A 13,040-nucleotide genomic window follows, 5' to 3' on the forward strand; every position below is an offset into this window, starting at 1 on the left:
TCAGCAAGATATCGTTGAAGAAGGGCGCGCTCCCCCTATTCCATGTGACGCCCTCGGCCGAAGCTTCGGTGTGTTGCAACTCGCCCTCGCGCAGAAAGCGGGCGGTGCGGCGCCTCCAGCTTCTTTTTTTTATGCTTGGGGGGGGGGGGTAGCAGCGGCGGCGGCGAGGAGAGAGGCGGCAGCGAGAGAGGAGGGAGGCGGCGGTGAGGAGCGAGACAACGGGCCGAGAGATGCGGCGCGCCCCGAGAGCATGACGGGCAGCCCGCAGATGGACGCCTCGGCAATCGTGCCCGGCCCAGCCTTGGTGATCAGGCAATCTGCGGCGGCCATGAACTCGGACATGCGCGTGACGAAGCCCTCGACAACGACGTGAATCGACGGCGCCCACTCCGTCTCACGGAGCTGCTGCTGCAGCCGCGCGTTCCGGCCGCAGATGACGACGAGCTGCACCGGCTCGCCCCGTTTGCCTACGTCATGAACACACCGAGGTCGGCGTGGCAGTCTAAGATTGCCGCGGACACTTCGGAGGATGCAGCGGACTACGTGTCAGGACTGCGTGTCAGCTTCTAGGCCCGTCCGCCGAGCTCTGCCGCAACCGCGCAGACGATGGCGCCCAGCCTCCCCACCCCGTCGCCGCCGCCAACGACGAGCACCGTCTTCCGGTCTGCATGCAGACCGAGCTCGCGCCGCGCCGCCGCGCCGCGCCGCCGCTGCACCGCAAAGTCGTGCCGCACCGGCAGCCCGTGGAGTCGCAGCTGGGCGTCGGTGAGCCCCTTGCTCTTGGCGGCGCGGACAAACGAGGAGGAGGGGACGAAGCAGAGGTCGACCCCGGGGTGCAGCCACAGCGGGTGCGCCGCGCCCAGGTCCGTCACCACCGTCACAAACGGCACCCGTCCGCGCGCTTCGCCGCCGCTCACGCCGGCGCGCCGGCGGGGCCTCCAGCGCACTCTGATGCCACGCCGCGGCGGCGACGCGACGGAGGAGGGGGAGGGGCCATCGTGGGCGAGCGAGGCGAGTGCCTGCAGCGGCACGGTCTGGCAGAGCGGGTGCATCGAGATGACAAGGTCTGGCTCGTGCTGCGCGATGCACGCACGGATGCCGCTCTTGGCGAGCAGCCGCTGCGCTGAGTTGAAGAGGAAGCGGGTGGGCGGGAACGCGGAGGTCCGGTACATGGTGCCCCACAGGAGCGGCCGAGACTGCATGTACCGATATTGCGACACCATCCTGAGCGCAGGGCATGGGCGGTGGAGGGCGGCGGGCGGAGGGCGGAGGGCGGAGGGCAGGGAGACACTCGCCTGTTGAAGGGATAGGGTGCATAGTTCGTCCAGACATCAACGATCGAAACCTCGATCGATTCGCCGTGCTGCCTCCCTATGAGCCCGGCGAGCGCCTGGGCCGAGGCGCGGTGGCCGCCGCCGGTGTCGGAGATCAGAATCAGGATTCGCTTCTTTCGCCGGCGTGTGAGCCGCTCGCGCACGCTGCGCAAAGAAGTGAGCAGCGGGTGCAGCGCGTGCGGAGGGGCGGCGGCGGCGGCGGACGAGCCATGCGAGGTGGCAGCGGACGAGCCATGCGAGGAGAGGAGGAGGAGAGAGGGGAGCGAAAGCATCAGGAGACCCATTAGGAATTAAAAGAAGCGCCGCGGCCGCTCGCCAGGAGGAATGCCCCACGCCCCACCCACGTCAACGGGTTGGTCATCACGGCTCTGGCGTGCTCGACCTCGCGACGAAGGTTCCAGATGTGACTCCCCAGGGTGGGCGACGGCTAGCGCATCACACTCCTCTCCTTAAAATCCCTGTGTGGTGACGGCGTGCCGTTCTCCCATCCCTCCCTTGAGTTGTCTGTTTTCTTTCTTTCTTTTTATGTGACTTGGGATCTCCCCGCACGCGAATGGCTCGGCATGGGGCTCCGCTTCGAGTTGACCAAAACTTAGGACTTCATCCCCCACGGCCGTCTCACTCTGCGCCTCGGCTGCTACCTCCTGGTTGGTCCTCATCTCCTCAACCGCCTTGGCAGGCGGCACGTGGACACACAAGGCCAGCAGAGCCGTGACCAGAAGCCCGAGGCCTCCAAGGGTGATTTGAGAGGCAGCATGATAGAGAGACAGCTCCCCCAAGCCGGGAGAGGGGAGGGCAGGGGGGAAGCTCACTGACGCGACCGCCTCACTGATGCCGCGTCTGCGACGAGACGACGTGAGCGGACCTAATCGCCACGCGACGAGACACGCCGGAGCGGACCTAATCGCCACGCGACGACCACATGAGCCGTGACATACTGCACAAGCCATGACACACTGCAGAGCAGCTGGCCTTGCATTCCAGCAAAGGGGGGGCGAACCCCACCAAGCCCGGGGCTGCTACGGCCGCCACAACCTCCTACCGGGCCAACGACCCCAACTTCGTCGACCTGGGCCTTTTGAGACTCACTGGAATCGACCACGGCAATCGGCGCGATGGGCCTTATTTGGGCGCCGCGACGCTCGGGGTCGTCTGGCAACATATGCGTCAAGAGGGCCATTAGCAACTAAAAGAATTTTCGCAGGCCAGCACGAAGGTTCCAGATGGTTCATTGCTTGGGATCTCCCCGCACGCGAGTGGCTCGGCATCCGGCTCCGCTTCGAGTTGACCAAAACTTAGGTCTTCATCTCCCACGGCCGTCTCACACTGCGCCTCGGCTGCTACCTCCTGCGTGATCTCCCCCTGGTTGGTTGGCCTGTACACGTTTTTCTCGCCAAGTACTGTCTATACCGCGTGCAGATGTCGGCCTGTCTCTGCTGTCTGGAGTGATCTGTCGGCGGTCAGTACGACCGATCAGGGAGTTTTCTTATGGTTGGAGGGTCTATCTGTATGTACTCCTCGAGATCTCTCCAAATCTGCCCTCTGATTAACCTATCTTAATCGGAAAATTGGTGCTAGTAGAGACTAGTAGAGCCGGAGCCCTGTTTCCGCACTGCCACTGCTGCGCGGCGCACGGTGTGGGCCGGGGGCCCCCGCGCCCCCCCACGAGTCCCTCTCACATACACAACACTAACAACAAATCTCACAGATCTTCTCAACACCAGGCAGCGTGAACAGGGCGATGAGGTCAGGAGGACGAGGAAGCCGCAGACCTGGAGGGCGTACGTCCACGAGCGCCACGCAGGCGATCAACTCCCACAGCGCAAACGGCACAGCGCAGAGCACCGCCGCCGCGGCGACGAGGGCGGCGGTGAGGCAGGGCTTGGGCCGCCCGGAGCAGGAGCAGGCGAGCACAAAGGCGACGAACACAAGCAGAACCGTCAAAACCGACGTCGCCTCCGCGCCCGCGATCCAGGGCTTGAGCGTGGCCGAGTTGCCGACCGCGCCGCCGGAGCACTTGTCGTCACCGCCGCAGGTGTCGCCTTCGGCGCAGTCGTCGTCGTCGTCGCAGGAGCGCGCCTCCCATGCGATGCTGCGGGCGTAGGCGCAGAGAATGTTGTCAAAGCCTTCCTGGATGCTTGGCGACGAGACGTACTCGCAGTGGTAGGAGACCACATCCGAGCAGGACCATTTGTCGCCACCACGAAGCGTGATGAACGCGTTGACCAAATTGCAGGCGTCCTCGTTCAGATATCCGCCGACGCCCCAGATGCCATAGCCAACCGACCCACCGTAATCGCTCCCGTCCACTTCATATATTTTCCAGGTTCGCGTCCCGGCAGAGAATGCCGGCACAGCACACGCAACCACGACAAAGATGCCGCTGATGGCGAGAAGGACGGTGGCGACGCACATGCGGAAGGCAACATGCTTGTTGATAGACTCGCTGCGCGACTGCACATCCATCGGTGAAACAAGAGAGAGCGGGGGATGCGAGCGTCTCGCAAGGGCCGACAAACAGGGCAGAAGGCAATTGGGTTGATGACACGTCCGCACACCTGAGAGAGAGATTTTTCGCAAGATATTCTTTTCCCGTATTCTTTCCGTATTCTTGTCCAAAACAGGGTCTATATTCTCGAATATGACAAAAACAAATCTCGAATATGACAAGAATATACAGCTCCGAATTTAGGGTCTGTATTCATTCACTCAAATATTCTTTATATTCCTGCTGAAAATCGCTGAAAATCGCTTCGAAAAAGAATATAGAATCGGAAGATTAACGTGTACAGGCCAACGTGGTTGGTCCTCATCTCCTCAACCGCCTTGGCAGGCGGCACGTGGACACACAAGGCCAGCAGAGCCGGACCAGAAGCCCGAGGCCTCCAAGGGTGATTTGAGAGGCAGCATGATAGAGAGACAGCTCCCCCAAGCCGGAGAGGGGAGGGCAGGGGGGAAGCTCACTGACGCGAACCGCCTCACTGATGCCGCGTCTAGAGCTGAGAGAGGCTGCCGTGTCGCGCAGCGTGCAGCACATGCATGAATGTTCACAGAATGTTCAGTGTTCAGACCTTTGTGCGCGGGGTGTGAACAGCCATTCCGCGTGGTTGAAGGTTGAAGGGAATGTCGATCACTTGCGTTGATAACGGGAAAAAATCGCGTGCGAGTTGTCAAAGCCAAGAGCGTCAAAGCCCGACTGCGTTCGCGGAGGGGAGCGCCCTTCGACCCCCTTCACCCGTGCCGTGGTCGTCCTCACGCTCGGCCATCGCTGGACGAGCATGCAGATCTTCATCAAAATGTTGGACGGCAAGACCGAGGTTCTCAATGTGGAGTCGCACACCCTCATCGACGACGTGAAGGCCATGGTCCAGCGCCGCAGTGGCATGCCAACCATCTCGCAGCGCTTGATTTTTGCTGGCAGGCAACTCGAAGACGGCAGCACGATATTCAGCTATGGAGTTCACCGTCACAACACTTTACACCTTTGCGGACGCGGGGGTGTCGATCCTCCGGAGCGTCGAATCAACGTTCAGTTCCGACGCGGCGGAACTGGACTCACTGTGACTGCTGCTATCCAACCGCCTGTTCCTGAGGATTATCGCAGAGGATTATCGATCGACGGTTTGACTGCGTACGCGGCGCGAGCGCTTGGCTGCGACTACGACGATATCGAGGAGCTGGTCGACTCGCAACAACAGACCATCACCGCCGAGATGCTGAAAGACGGTTATTTGGTGACCGTCAAGGTGAAAGCTGGCGCTGGTGGGGTCATGCAGACCAGAAGCCGCGAGGAGCGCGACGCCGAGGGCTTTGCATCGGCTATCGACCTGGACGAAGAGGCGCAGGCTCCGACCCCGGCCTCGGCGGCGACTGCGTCGGTGGCGAAGAGGCGAGCCGCTTCGCACGCGGTGCCCGGGCTCCGAGCCCGCTCCTCTGTTCTCACCGGCCCTCCCCCCCGCCGCCGCCACGCGCAGGCGCTTCTCCTTCACGCCGACGCAGGGGCGCAAAAAGTCCTCTACGCCCGCCGCCGCGCGCGAGCCCAGCCCGCTCATCTACAACTTCACTAAGGACCGCAAGCCGGCGGCGTGCGCAGCTCACGGCGCGGCGGCATCGCCGTCGCCGCTGGCGAAGCCGCCCGCCGCCGCGCCCGATGCCGTGCCCGCCGCCGCGCCCGCACCCGCCGCGGGCGGCCTCTTCAGCTTCGGAGCAAAGCCGGCCGCCGGAGGAGCGACCGGAGGAGTGAGTGCGAGCGACGGGCACGGCATCGGGCGAACCTTTGGCAGCACTCCGCTCTCGAAGCAGTCGCCGCCACCGCAGCCCTCCCTCCCGTTCACGTTTGGCGCCGCCGCGGGCAGCGGCACTGGCGCCGCCGCGCCCGCCTCTTCTACACCGGCGCCTTTCGTCTTCGGGGCGGCGGCGTCGGCCACGCCGGTGCGCGCTGCCTTGGCCCCCAGCCCCCCCCCTCCCCCCTCCCTCTCCCCCTTGCCCAAGGTTGCCCCCCACCTTCGTCCAGCCCTTCCTCAGCCCCTCATTCTGCCCTTCTCCTCACGCACCCCTGCTGCCCCTCCCCCCAGTTCTCGTTTGGCTCTGCCGCGCCGCCCGCGGCCACCTTCATCTTCGGCGCCCAAGCGGCCGACGCCCCCGCGCCAACCTTTGGGGCTGGCGCCGCCGCGCCGATCTTCGGGGCCGCAGGCGGCGCCTCGGCGCCAACGTTCGGAGCTGCTGGCCCCGCCACCGCGCCGATGTTTGGAGCCGCTGGCGCCGCCGCTGCGCCGACGTTTGGGGCCGGCGCCGCGACTGCGCCCACGTTCGGAGCTGCTGGCGCCGCCGAGCAGGAGCCCGCTGCGAAGCAGCCGCGGGTTGAAGCAGCCGCGAGCTCCTCCTCATCGTCATCCATGCCGGTTGCTGAACGCAGCGACCGCAGCGAGATTCAGGAGCGCTTGCGCAGCCTCAGGCAGTGGCATGCCGATGGGCTTGTGACCGACGCGGTGCTGGAGGAGAAGCAGCGCGAGATCCTTCGCGACCTCTGAGATATGTCTGCACCAGCGTTTACGTATCTGTCACGTTGCAAGGTTCCTTCTTGCGAAATGTGTGTGATTTCTCGCTCCCTCTGGTCTACGACTCTATGTGATAACCTCCTGGGTGAAATCCACGCCCGAGGGGGGCTGCGGCTGGAGAGTGAGTGGTCTTCGCTTTCTTGGTTTGAAAGATGAAACGATTTGAATGAGTTTTAGTGTGGAGGAACCTATTTTCTTTCCCTAGTTTGTGTAATCGATGAGGTGCAACGAGAGGCTGCTCCACAAAGTGCGCCACAGAGTGCGTCACAGCCTCGCGTGCGCCGCGGCGCACTGGCGGTACACGTCCATGTGGCTCTGCACCACCTGGTGGAAGGGCGGCGACGACGGCTCGAGGTTGCGGGGGTAGCCTCCTCCCAAGGTCACCACCAGCCGCGGCGCGCTCTGCAGCCCGCGCTGACGAGCCGGTACACGAGTGCGTTCCTAGGGAAGGAAAGGTCCGGTAAACTTCTCCACACACACGAGGTGGTAGGGCAACGGGGGGGCGACCCTCACGACTCTGCGTCTAGACGACAGGAGCCCACGGCAACAACAGTGCGAGGCCCAGTGCGCGTGGCTGGGGGAGCGGTGTGTGTGTGTGTGTGTGTGTGTGTGTGTGTGTGTGTGTGTGTGTGTGTGTGTGTGTGTGTGTGTGTGTGTGTTGTGTGGAGTGCGTTCCTCTTCTTGAGGCCCGCGGAAAGAATTCAAGCCTACGGGCAATGTGTTCGTGCGACGGCTAGCGCATCACACACCTCTCCTTACCCCTGTGTGGTGGCGGCGTGCCGTCCTCCCATCCCTCCCTTGGGGGTTCTCCGTGTTTTCTTTGTTTCTCTTTCTGCGTCGCCCATCTACTCTCCTGGAGATGACTGCTCTATTTATTTATTACCCTTCGGCAACGCCCTTTCGGCAACACCGCCTCCCTGGAAGGCGACGTCCGCCTGCTCCACACAGCCTCGCACCCATTTCGCCCTTCTCATCACTGCCCCGGCGCCCACGCCTCGACCTTCTTGGGCAGCAGCTGGTTCGACAGGTCCTCTCCGTGGCCCAAGCAGCCGTCCTCGCCCTTGCCCCAGGTCATGAAGGCGCCGTCGGCGGTGAGGGCGAGGCTGTGGTGATCTCCAGCGGACACAGCGACGACGCGCTGGTCAGTAAAGGCCTCGACCTTCTTGGGCAGCAGCTGGTTCTGCGTGTCGCCGTGGCCCAGCTGGCCATGGTCTCCATCGCCCCAGCTCCAGAGGGCGCCGTCGGCGGTGAGAGCGAGGCTGTGGTACGCTCCAGCCGCCACAGCGACGACGCGCCGGCCAGCAAAGACCTCGACCTTCTTCGGCAGCAGCTGGTTCTGCCCGTCGCCGTGGCCCAATTGGCCTTGATATCCCCAGCCCCAGCTCCAGACGGCGCCGTCGGCGGTGATGGCGATGCTGTCCAGTTCTCCCCCCGACACAGCGACGACGCGCTGGCCCGCCAAGGCCTCGACCTTCTTGGGCAGCAGCTGCGTCTCCTCGTCGCCATGGCCCAGCTTGCCAAAGAATCCGTAGCCCCAGCTCCAGACAGCGCCGTCGGCGGCGAGGGCGAGGCTGTGGTCGCTTCCCGCCGACACAGCGATGACGCGCCGCTCCACCAACGCCTCGACCTTCTTGGGCAGCAGCTGGCTCTGCCGGTCGCCGTGGCCCAGCTGGCCCCCGCCTCCATGGCCCCAGCTCCAGACACTGCCGTCAGCGGCGAGGGCGAGGCTGTGCGTGGTTCCAGCTGAGACAGCGACGACGCGCAGGTCAGCCAAGGCCTCGACCTTCTTCGGCTGCCACTGGGCCTGATCGTCGCCGTGGCCCAGCTTGCCAAAGCCTCCATCGCCCCAGCTCCAGACGCCGTCAGTGGCGAGGGCTAGGCTGTGGGCGGCTCCAGCCGACACGCTCACGGCGCGCTCGCCGCCCAGTGGGGAAGGGAGGCGGGTCGGCGTGTTGAGCCGCGTCACGCCCTCGCCGTGACCGAGCAGTCCTGGGGCTGGAATGTAGGCCGGCGGGGAGCCGCACGACGAGAGCCGCCCCTCACCGTCGATGAAAATGCTGTGCGTATTGTCTACAGCCGCCCTCGCCGGCGGGTTGGACTCGCGCAGCAACGCCGAATAGCACAGCCACCGCACGGGGCAGCCCTCGCCCTCTGGCTGCGCCAGCAGCTCGTAGCCGCGCTCTTGCGCCCACAAGCGGATGCCCTGCACCGCGAGGGAGGCGTGGAAGAGCAGCGAGACGGCCGCGACGCGAGCGATGTCGGCGGGGTCGCAGCGAGAGAGGGCGCGGACGAGGAGCTCCGTGGGGAGGTCGAGCAAGCGGGCGGGCGGCGGCGTGTCTGGCGAGGGAGCGGCGGTGGAGGCGGCGGCGAGGCGGCGCGAGCGGCGCGAGCGGCGCGGCGGGGTGGACATCTCGCCGGGGGGGGGCGAGAAAAAGAATCTTGCGGCAGGTGAGAAAAAGAAAGAGGTGTTCCCCGCACACACAGCCCATTCCCCTTCCCCCGCAAGACATCAAGGACGAGGACACGACACAGGACGCACCTCTAGTGAGGCCCGCATAGTAATGTGGGTGACTCCTGCCGCCGCCCCTGCCACCCCTGTGTCAGTGTGCCTGTGGTAGTGAGAGACTGCCAGCCAGCGAGAAGCTGGAGGCAGGTCGCTAGACTGAGATGAGACCGCCAGTGGAGTTGGGAGCCCACCGTGCACCGCGCTGCGAGCCTGTCGTGTCCCTTGTCAGGAGCAGGAGAGCCCCACCTGTCCCCCTGATCGTCCTTCCAAAATCCTGCTCGTGCAGGTGGGGACCCTGTCCTCCTCCCCCATCCCTCGTCTGGGTTTGTCTGTTTTCTTTCTTTCTTTTAGAGGTGTTCCCAGGGCCCAATTGCTCCTCTTCCGCGCCGAGCTCCTGCCGGTATAGGGGGGGTCGGGACCCCCCCCCCAGCAGCAGCGCTCTGCTGCTGGGGGGGTCAGACCCGCCCCCCCCTAGCAGGCAGGGATGGGCTTAGAAGTGCAGGGGGGGTACCGAGCAGTGTGCGGCCGCTCCTAGCACGCTTGTAGCTCGCTCCGGCACCAACTTGATTCGTAGATCGGCGTCTCCCCCTCCCCCTATGGGCCGCCACCCCCCTTCAATCCGTAAATCCGTAAAAATCGCGTAAAAATCGCCCAAATTGAGCGTGGAAGCGGCTCCAGCCGGTTCGGAGCGTGCCCCAGCTTGCGGGAGGCGATACACGGCGTGAACGAGGACTTCGGCGACGTCCGTTGCGTTGGGCTTGGACACGCGACACATATGGCACGGACGATCTCAGCATTGTGCTGGAGGGTCTGCTCAACGAACTCGGGATAGCTGACCTCAGTACGTTCGAGGCTTTGCTCTTGCACGATACAGGCGCGGTGCTCGACGCGATCCGAAGCACCGCTGCAGCCGCAGAGGCTGGTGCGGCGGCTTATGCCAGCTCGGCCACGAGCAATGTTGTTGTGTCCCCAAGCAGCGCTGATGTAATCTCCGCGCAGCACAAGGGCAGCTTCTCCCGCACTCTCGTCAGCACAGACGCGCAAACCACGCTAAAGGGCTCGGACATCCATGCAGCTGTGAGTAGTGCGAGTGCTGAGATGCTGCTCCAGAGGCGCGCTGATGCCGCAGCGAGGCGGAGAGGTCAAGGCGCTGCACAACAAGATGGAGGGGATTATGCACACGCGTGAGGGGTTGATAGTCGCACTCGCAGAGGCGCAGCACGGCAAGCACGAATATAGTGATTGTTAAGAGATATACGTAGCGTTACAGTCGTACGGTCGTTGACCCTCCCACCGTGTGGCCTGGGCCGCCCGGACCCCAGAGCTGCGCACGTGCAGACAGCGTTGCGCGAGCGTTGGAGAGGCCAGCCTCCGGCTTCTCAGCGTGTCGCGAGTGCTGTGTCTCTATCTGCCTGGTGGATGGGTGTGGTGGGGGACTCCTGGTGGCTTTTCGTTACAAATTTACGGAATTACGGATTTACGGATCGACCCCCCTCCCTCCCCGTCCCGCGGCCCGGCCGTGAGACCGATCTACGAATCAAGTTGGTGCCGGGCTTGGTGTGTGTTCGTTTTTCGTCACGGGAAGAGCATCCTTTGTAGGAATTCTCTCGGTCTGTTGTACGGCACGAATCACAAGAAACACAGGTCGTCTGACGGAGATTTGTAAGTTGTTGTCTTGTGCCATGGCGACGGCGTTCGCCAAGTTCACCGCGGGGCCGGTACCCGGTTTGCGCTGCCTCCACGCAAGTCACGCCGAATCGGCTGCTGGGCTAGCGGCGGGAGAAGGGCCGACGGCATCGGGGGCGAGAGCAGCGGCGCGGCGCGCGGCGGCGGCGGCAGCGGACTCGAGCGGCGGCACAAAGCTGAAGTCGCGTGGCATCACCGTCTGTAGCAGTCTCGTGGAGAGGACGGCCTTCGAGGAGAGGTCCGTGTCATCCCTGGCGTGAGCCGCCTCCGCTGCCTGCGGGTACTTGCAGTGGCTCATGAGCTCGTGCAGCTTGAAGACGCCGCCGCCCACATTCAGCCTCGCCCCGGCCACGAGAGCGTCCTACACGGTGGATTCGCCAACCTCGGGGCGGGAACAGTCTTGTGCAGCGTCTTCAGAGCACCGCGTGAATACGAGGGGTACGAGTGCAGTGAATACAGCTGAATACGGCGGAGTACGGCGGAGTACGGCGGAGTGCGGGTCCACATCTCCCCCACATCTCCCCCGCTCTTCGATTCTAGAGCGCGAGCCTCGGCGTCGAGCGCGTGCGCGGTCGCCGCGATGATGTCGTCCACGTGGACCATGTTGACGCTCTTTTGCCCGTTGAGCGCGCCGCCCGCGGAGGCGTATGCGGCGAAGCATGTGCACACGCCGCGCGCGTCCTGCGCCTCGCCAAAGATGCCCGAGATCGTGAGCACCGTCGCGCCGCGCTGCAGCAGGAACGCGTCGGCGGCGGCGCGTGCGGTTGGCCGAAGCGGGGTGGTCTCGTCCACCTCTTGCCCTGGAACGTCGACGCGGTAGACGGCGGTCGACGAGTAGGCGACCGTGCGCGGGACCTTCCGCAAGTACCGCTCCCAAAAGGGGCGCAGCTGATCCGCCGTCGCCGCAAACGTGAGCACCGCGGCGCCCAGAGTTTCGGGCTCTGGCAGCGCGTCCCACGTCTCCGGAGCATCAATGTCGAAGGCGTGCCGCGAGACGGGCGGCGGGTTGAGGGGCACCGGGGCGAAGTACGCCTCCTTCTGGCGCGAGCGCCAGTCGGGGCGGTTTGTGACCGCGACGCGCGCGCAGCGCTCCTGGCTCAGGCGCGCTGCCAGCCGCGAGCCGACCCACCCGGCCCCTAGGATCAGCACGGGCCCGCCAGGCAGCTCCGGCAACGAGCCGGGCGCAAAAGGCGCAGCTCCCAGGTCGCCGCCGCGGACAAGGGGCTGGGCGAGCTCCCCCAGCTCGCGGATCGACGCTCCCAAGCAGTCGTCCTCCTCTGCCGACCCGCTATGATGTCGTTCGGCGCCGCCACCTGGGCTCTCCCCCCCGCACGCGCCGCACATCATACGGACGCAGAGCGGCGGGGAGGTGCGAAAACGCCCTGCGCGCGCCCTGTACGACCGCCTCCCGAGCACGCCCGCCGGTGAGGCGGGGCGAATAGCGCCAGAGAGCCGGGTGCTCGCTGCTGGCGAGCGCTGGGCGGTGCGCGCCAACGAGGCCACGGTGCTGGGCAGCGTGAGGAGCAAGAAGCACAAGAGCCGCATCACGGGGCACTTGGAGTCGGTCTTGAGCATGGCGAGGGACGCAGCTCGCGATGCTGCTCGACGATCGCTTATTCCGGAAAGCAGCCTGAAAGAATTCTGCGCAAACAAGCCTCTCTCTACACAGCACACTCCCACCCCTCGTTTGGCGTGTCCGTTGTATTTATTTATTTATTTAGCACACTGGCACGACAAGGGCGCGGACTGGCGCGGACTGAAAGAATTTTACGAGCGCCCATCACAACACTGGGCACGGAGCTGAAAGAATTTAAACAACGGAACTCTCTCTCACAGCAGACAGGCTCGACACAGGTGCGAACTGGCGCGTGCTAGTACTATCACAGGCACACCACCGGAGCCGCCTAAGCGACTCCGTTAAGAACGGCAATGCACTTAGCTCCGTGCACAATGCCGCTGTCCCCGCACGCTAGCTCGTTCACCGTCTGCCACGCCACGGCGGCGTGGAGAACGACAGACAAGCGCTGCATCTGCAGCCCGTGCCAGTTCTTGGTGGTCCATGTGACCTCATCGCGAGGTGCTGAGCGTGCGTGGTGCGAAAGTTTGTTACTCAGCTGGTCCGCCGCCTGCCGAAGAATTTTGCGGACGCCGTTCCCGAAGCCGCCGAACGTCTCGAAGTCGAGCAAACGCAGGTCGCAATTCTTCTCCCGCGCGAACCGGTAGTCGCCCTTCTCGTAGGTGGCCGTCACAGGTGCCCCCGCCTCCGCCTCCCCCTCACTCGTAGGTCATGACTATTCCGCAGCAATTTCCTACGATGCTGGGTAAGTTGGTCTGCTTTGTGGTCCAGGCAAACTTCCGACTGATATTGATCCTGTGTGCACTCTTCCGTCTCGCCGTAAGCAATCATAGCCCGGAGGGTCGCTTTCATAATTGTAACCCAAACTCGGATACGAGGCT

At 64.3% G+C, this 13,040-nt stretch overlaps 6 protein-coding genes across 6 annotated transcripts in view; 2 read left to right on the forward strand and 4 right to left on the reverse strand.

The window, feature by feature from the left end:
• EMIHUDRAFT_414703 (hypothetical protein) overlaps positions 1–1,609 on the reverse strand; it is a gene marked incomplete at both ends in the record, with an annotated part of 2,288 nt that extends 679 nt beyond the window's left edge. The window contains 5 exon segments of the mRNA XM_005761745.1: positions 221–467; positions 485–539; positions 627–912; positions 973–1,224; positions 1,296–1,609. Of these exon segments, the coding sequence (XP_005761802.1) occupies positions 221–467; positions 485–539; positions 627–912; positions 973–1,224; positions 1,296–1,606 (1,151 nt within the window).
• A 1,414-nt stretch (positions 1,610–3,023) lies between these two features.
• On the reverse strand, positions 3,024–3,800 carry EMIHUDRAFT_96656 (hypothetical protein; the record flags this gene model as incomplete). The annotated part of the gene is made up of 1 exon (XM_005761746.1): positions 3,024–3,800. One exon carries the CDS (start codon positions 3,798–3,800, stop codon positions 3,024–3,026), a length of 777 nt encoding a protein of 258 aa, XP_005761803.1.
• Positions 3,801–4,054: 254 nt separating this feature from the next.
• Positions 4,055–4,600, reverse strand: EMIHUDRAFT_197752 (hypothetical protein; the record flags this gene model as incomplete). The annotated part of the gene is made up of 2 exons (XM_005761747.1): positions 4,055–4,159; positions 4,532–4,600. 2 exons carry the CDS (start codon positions 4,598–4,600, stop codon positions 4,055–4,057), a joined length of 174 nt encoding a protein of 57 aa, XP_005761804.1.
• A 12-nt stretch (positions 4,601–4,612) lies between these two features.
• On the forward strand, positions 4,613–4,819 carry EMIHUDRAFT_58904 (hypothetical protein; the record flags this gene model as incomplete). The annotated part of the gene is made up of 1 exon (XM_005761748.1): positions 4,613–4,819. A coding segment is annotated over one exon (207 nt), but the record flags the coding sequence as incomplete, so codon positions are not given.
• Positions 4,820–6,015: 1,196 nt separating this feature from the next.
• On the forward strand, positions 6,016–6,481 carry EMIHUDRAFT_350534 (hypothetical protein). Its single transcript, XM_005761749.1, has one exon. The coding sequence runs from the start codon at positions 6,077–6,079 to the stop codon at positions 6,362–6,364; it is 288 nt and encodes a 95-aa protein (XP_005761806.1). The 5' UTR covers positions 6,016–6,076; the 3' UTR covers positions 6,365–6,481.
• Positions 6,482–10,473: 3,992 nt separating this feature from the next.
• Positions 10,474–12,180, reverse strand: EMIHUDRAFT_432806 (hypothetical protein). Its single transcript, XM_005761750.1, has 2 exons — positions 11,133–12,180; positions 10,474–10,944 (listed from the first exon to the last, which is right to left on the reverse strand). Exons 1-2 carry the CDS (start codon positions 12,156–12,158, stop codon positions 10,645–10,647), a joined length of 1,326 nt encoding a protein of 441 aa, XP_005761807.1. The 5' UTR covers positions 12,159–12,180; the 3' UTR covers positions 10,474–10,644.
• Positions 12,181–13,040: the final 860 nt, after the last annotated feature.

Source organism: Emiliania huxleyi (assembly GCF_000372725.1).
Source record: "Emiliania huxleyi CCMP1516 unplaced genomic scaffold EMIHUscaffold_7, whole genome shotgun sequence".
Taxonomy (NCBI): domain Eukaryota; phylum Haptophyta; order Isochrysidales; family Noelaerhabdaceae; genus Emiliania; species Emiliania huxleyi.

Excerpts from the sequence above, each read along its gene's own strand:
- EMIHUDRAFT_350534 (XM_005761749.1), top strand. The coding sequence starts at position 6,077 with ATGTTTGGAGCCGCTGGCGCCGCCGCTGCGCCGACGTTTGGGGCCGGC.
- EMIHUDRAFT_432806 (XM_005761750.1), bottom strand. The coding sequence starts at position 12,158 with ATGCTCAAGACCGACTCCAAGTGCCCCGTGATGCGGCTCTTGTGCTTC. Across the intron at positions 10,945-11,132 it reads CGCACGCGCTCGACGCCGAG|GACGCTCTCGTGGCCGGGGC; the intron begins GCTCGCGCTCTA and ends TCCACCGTGTAG.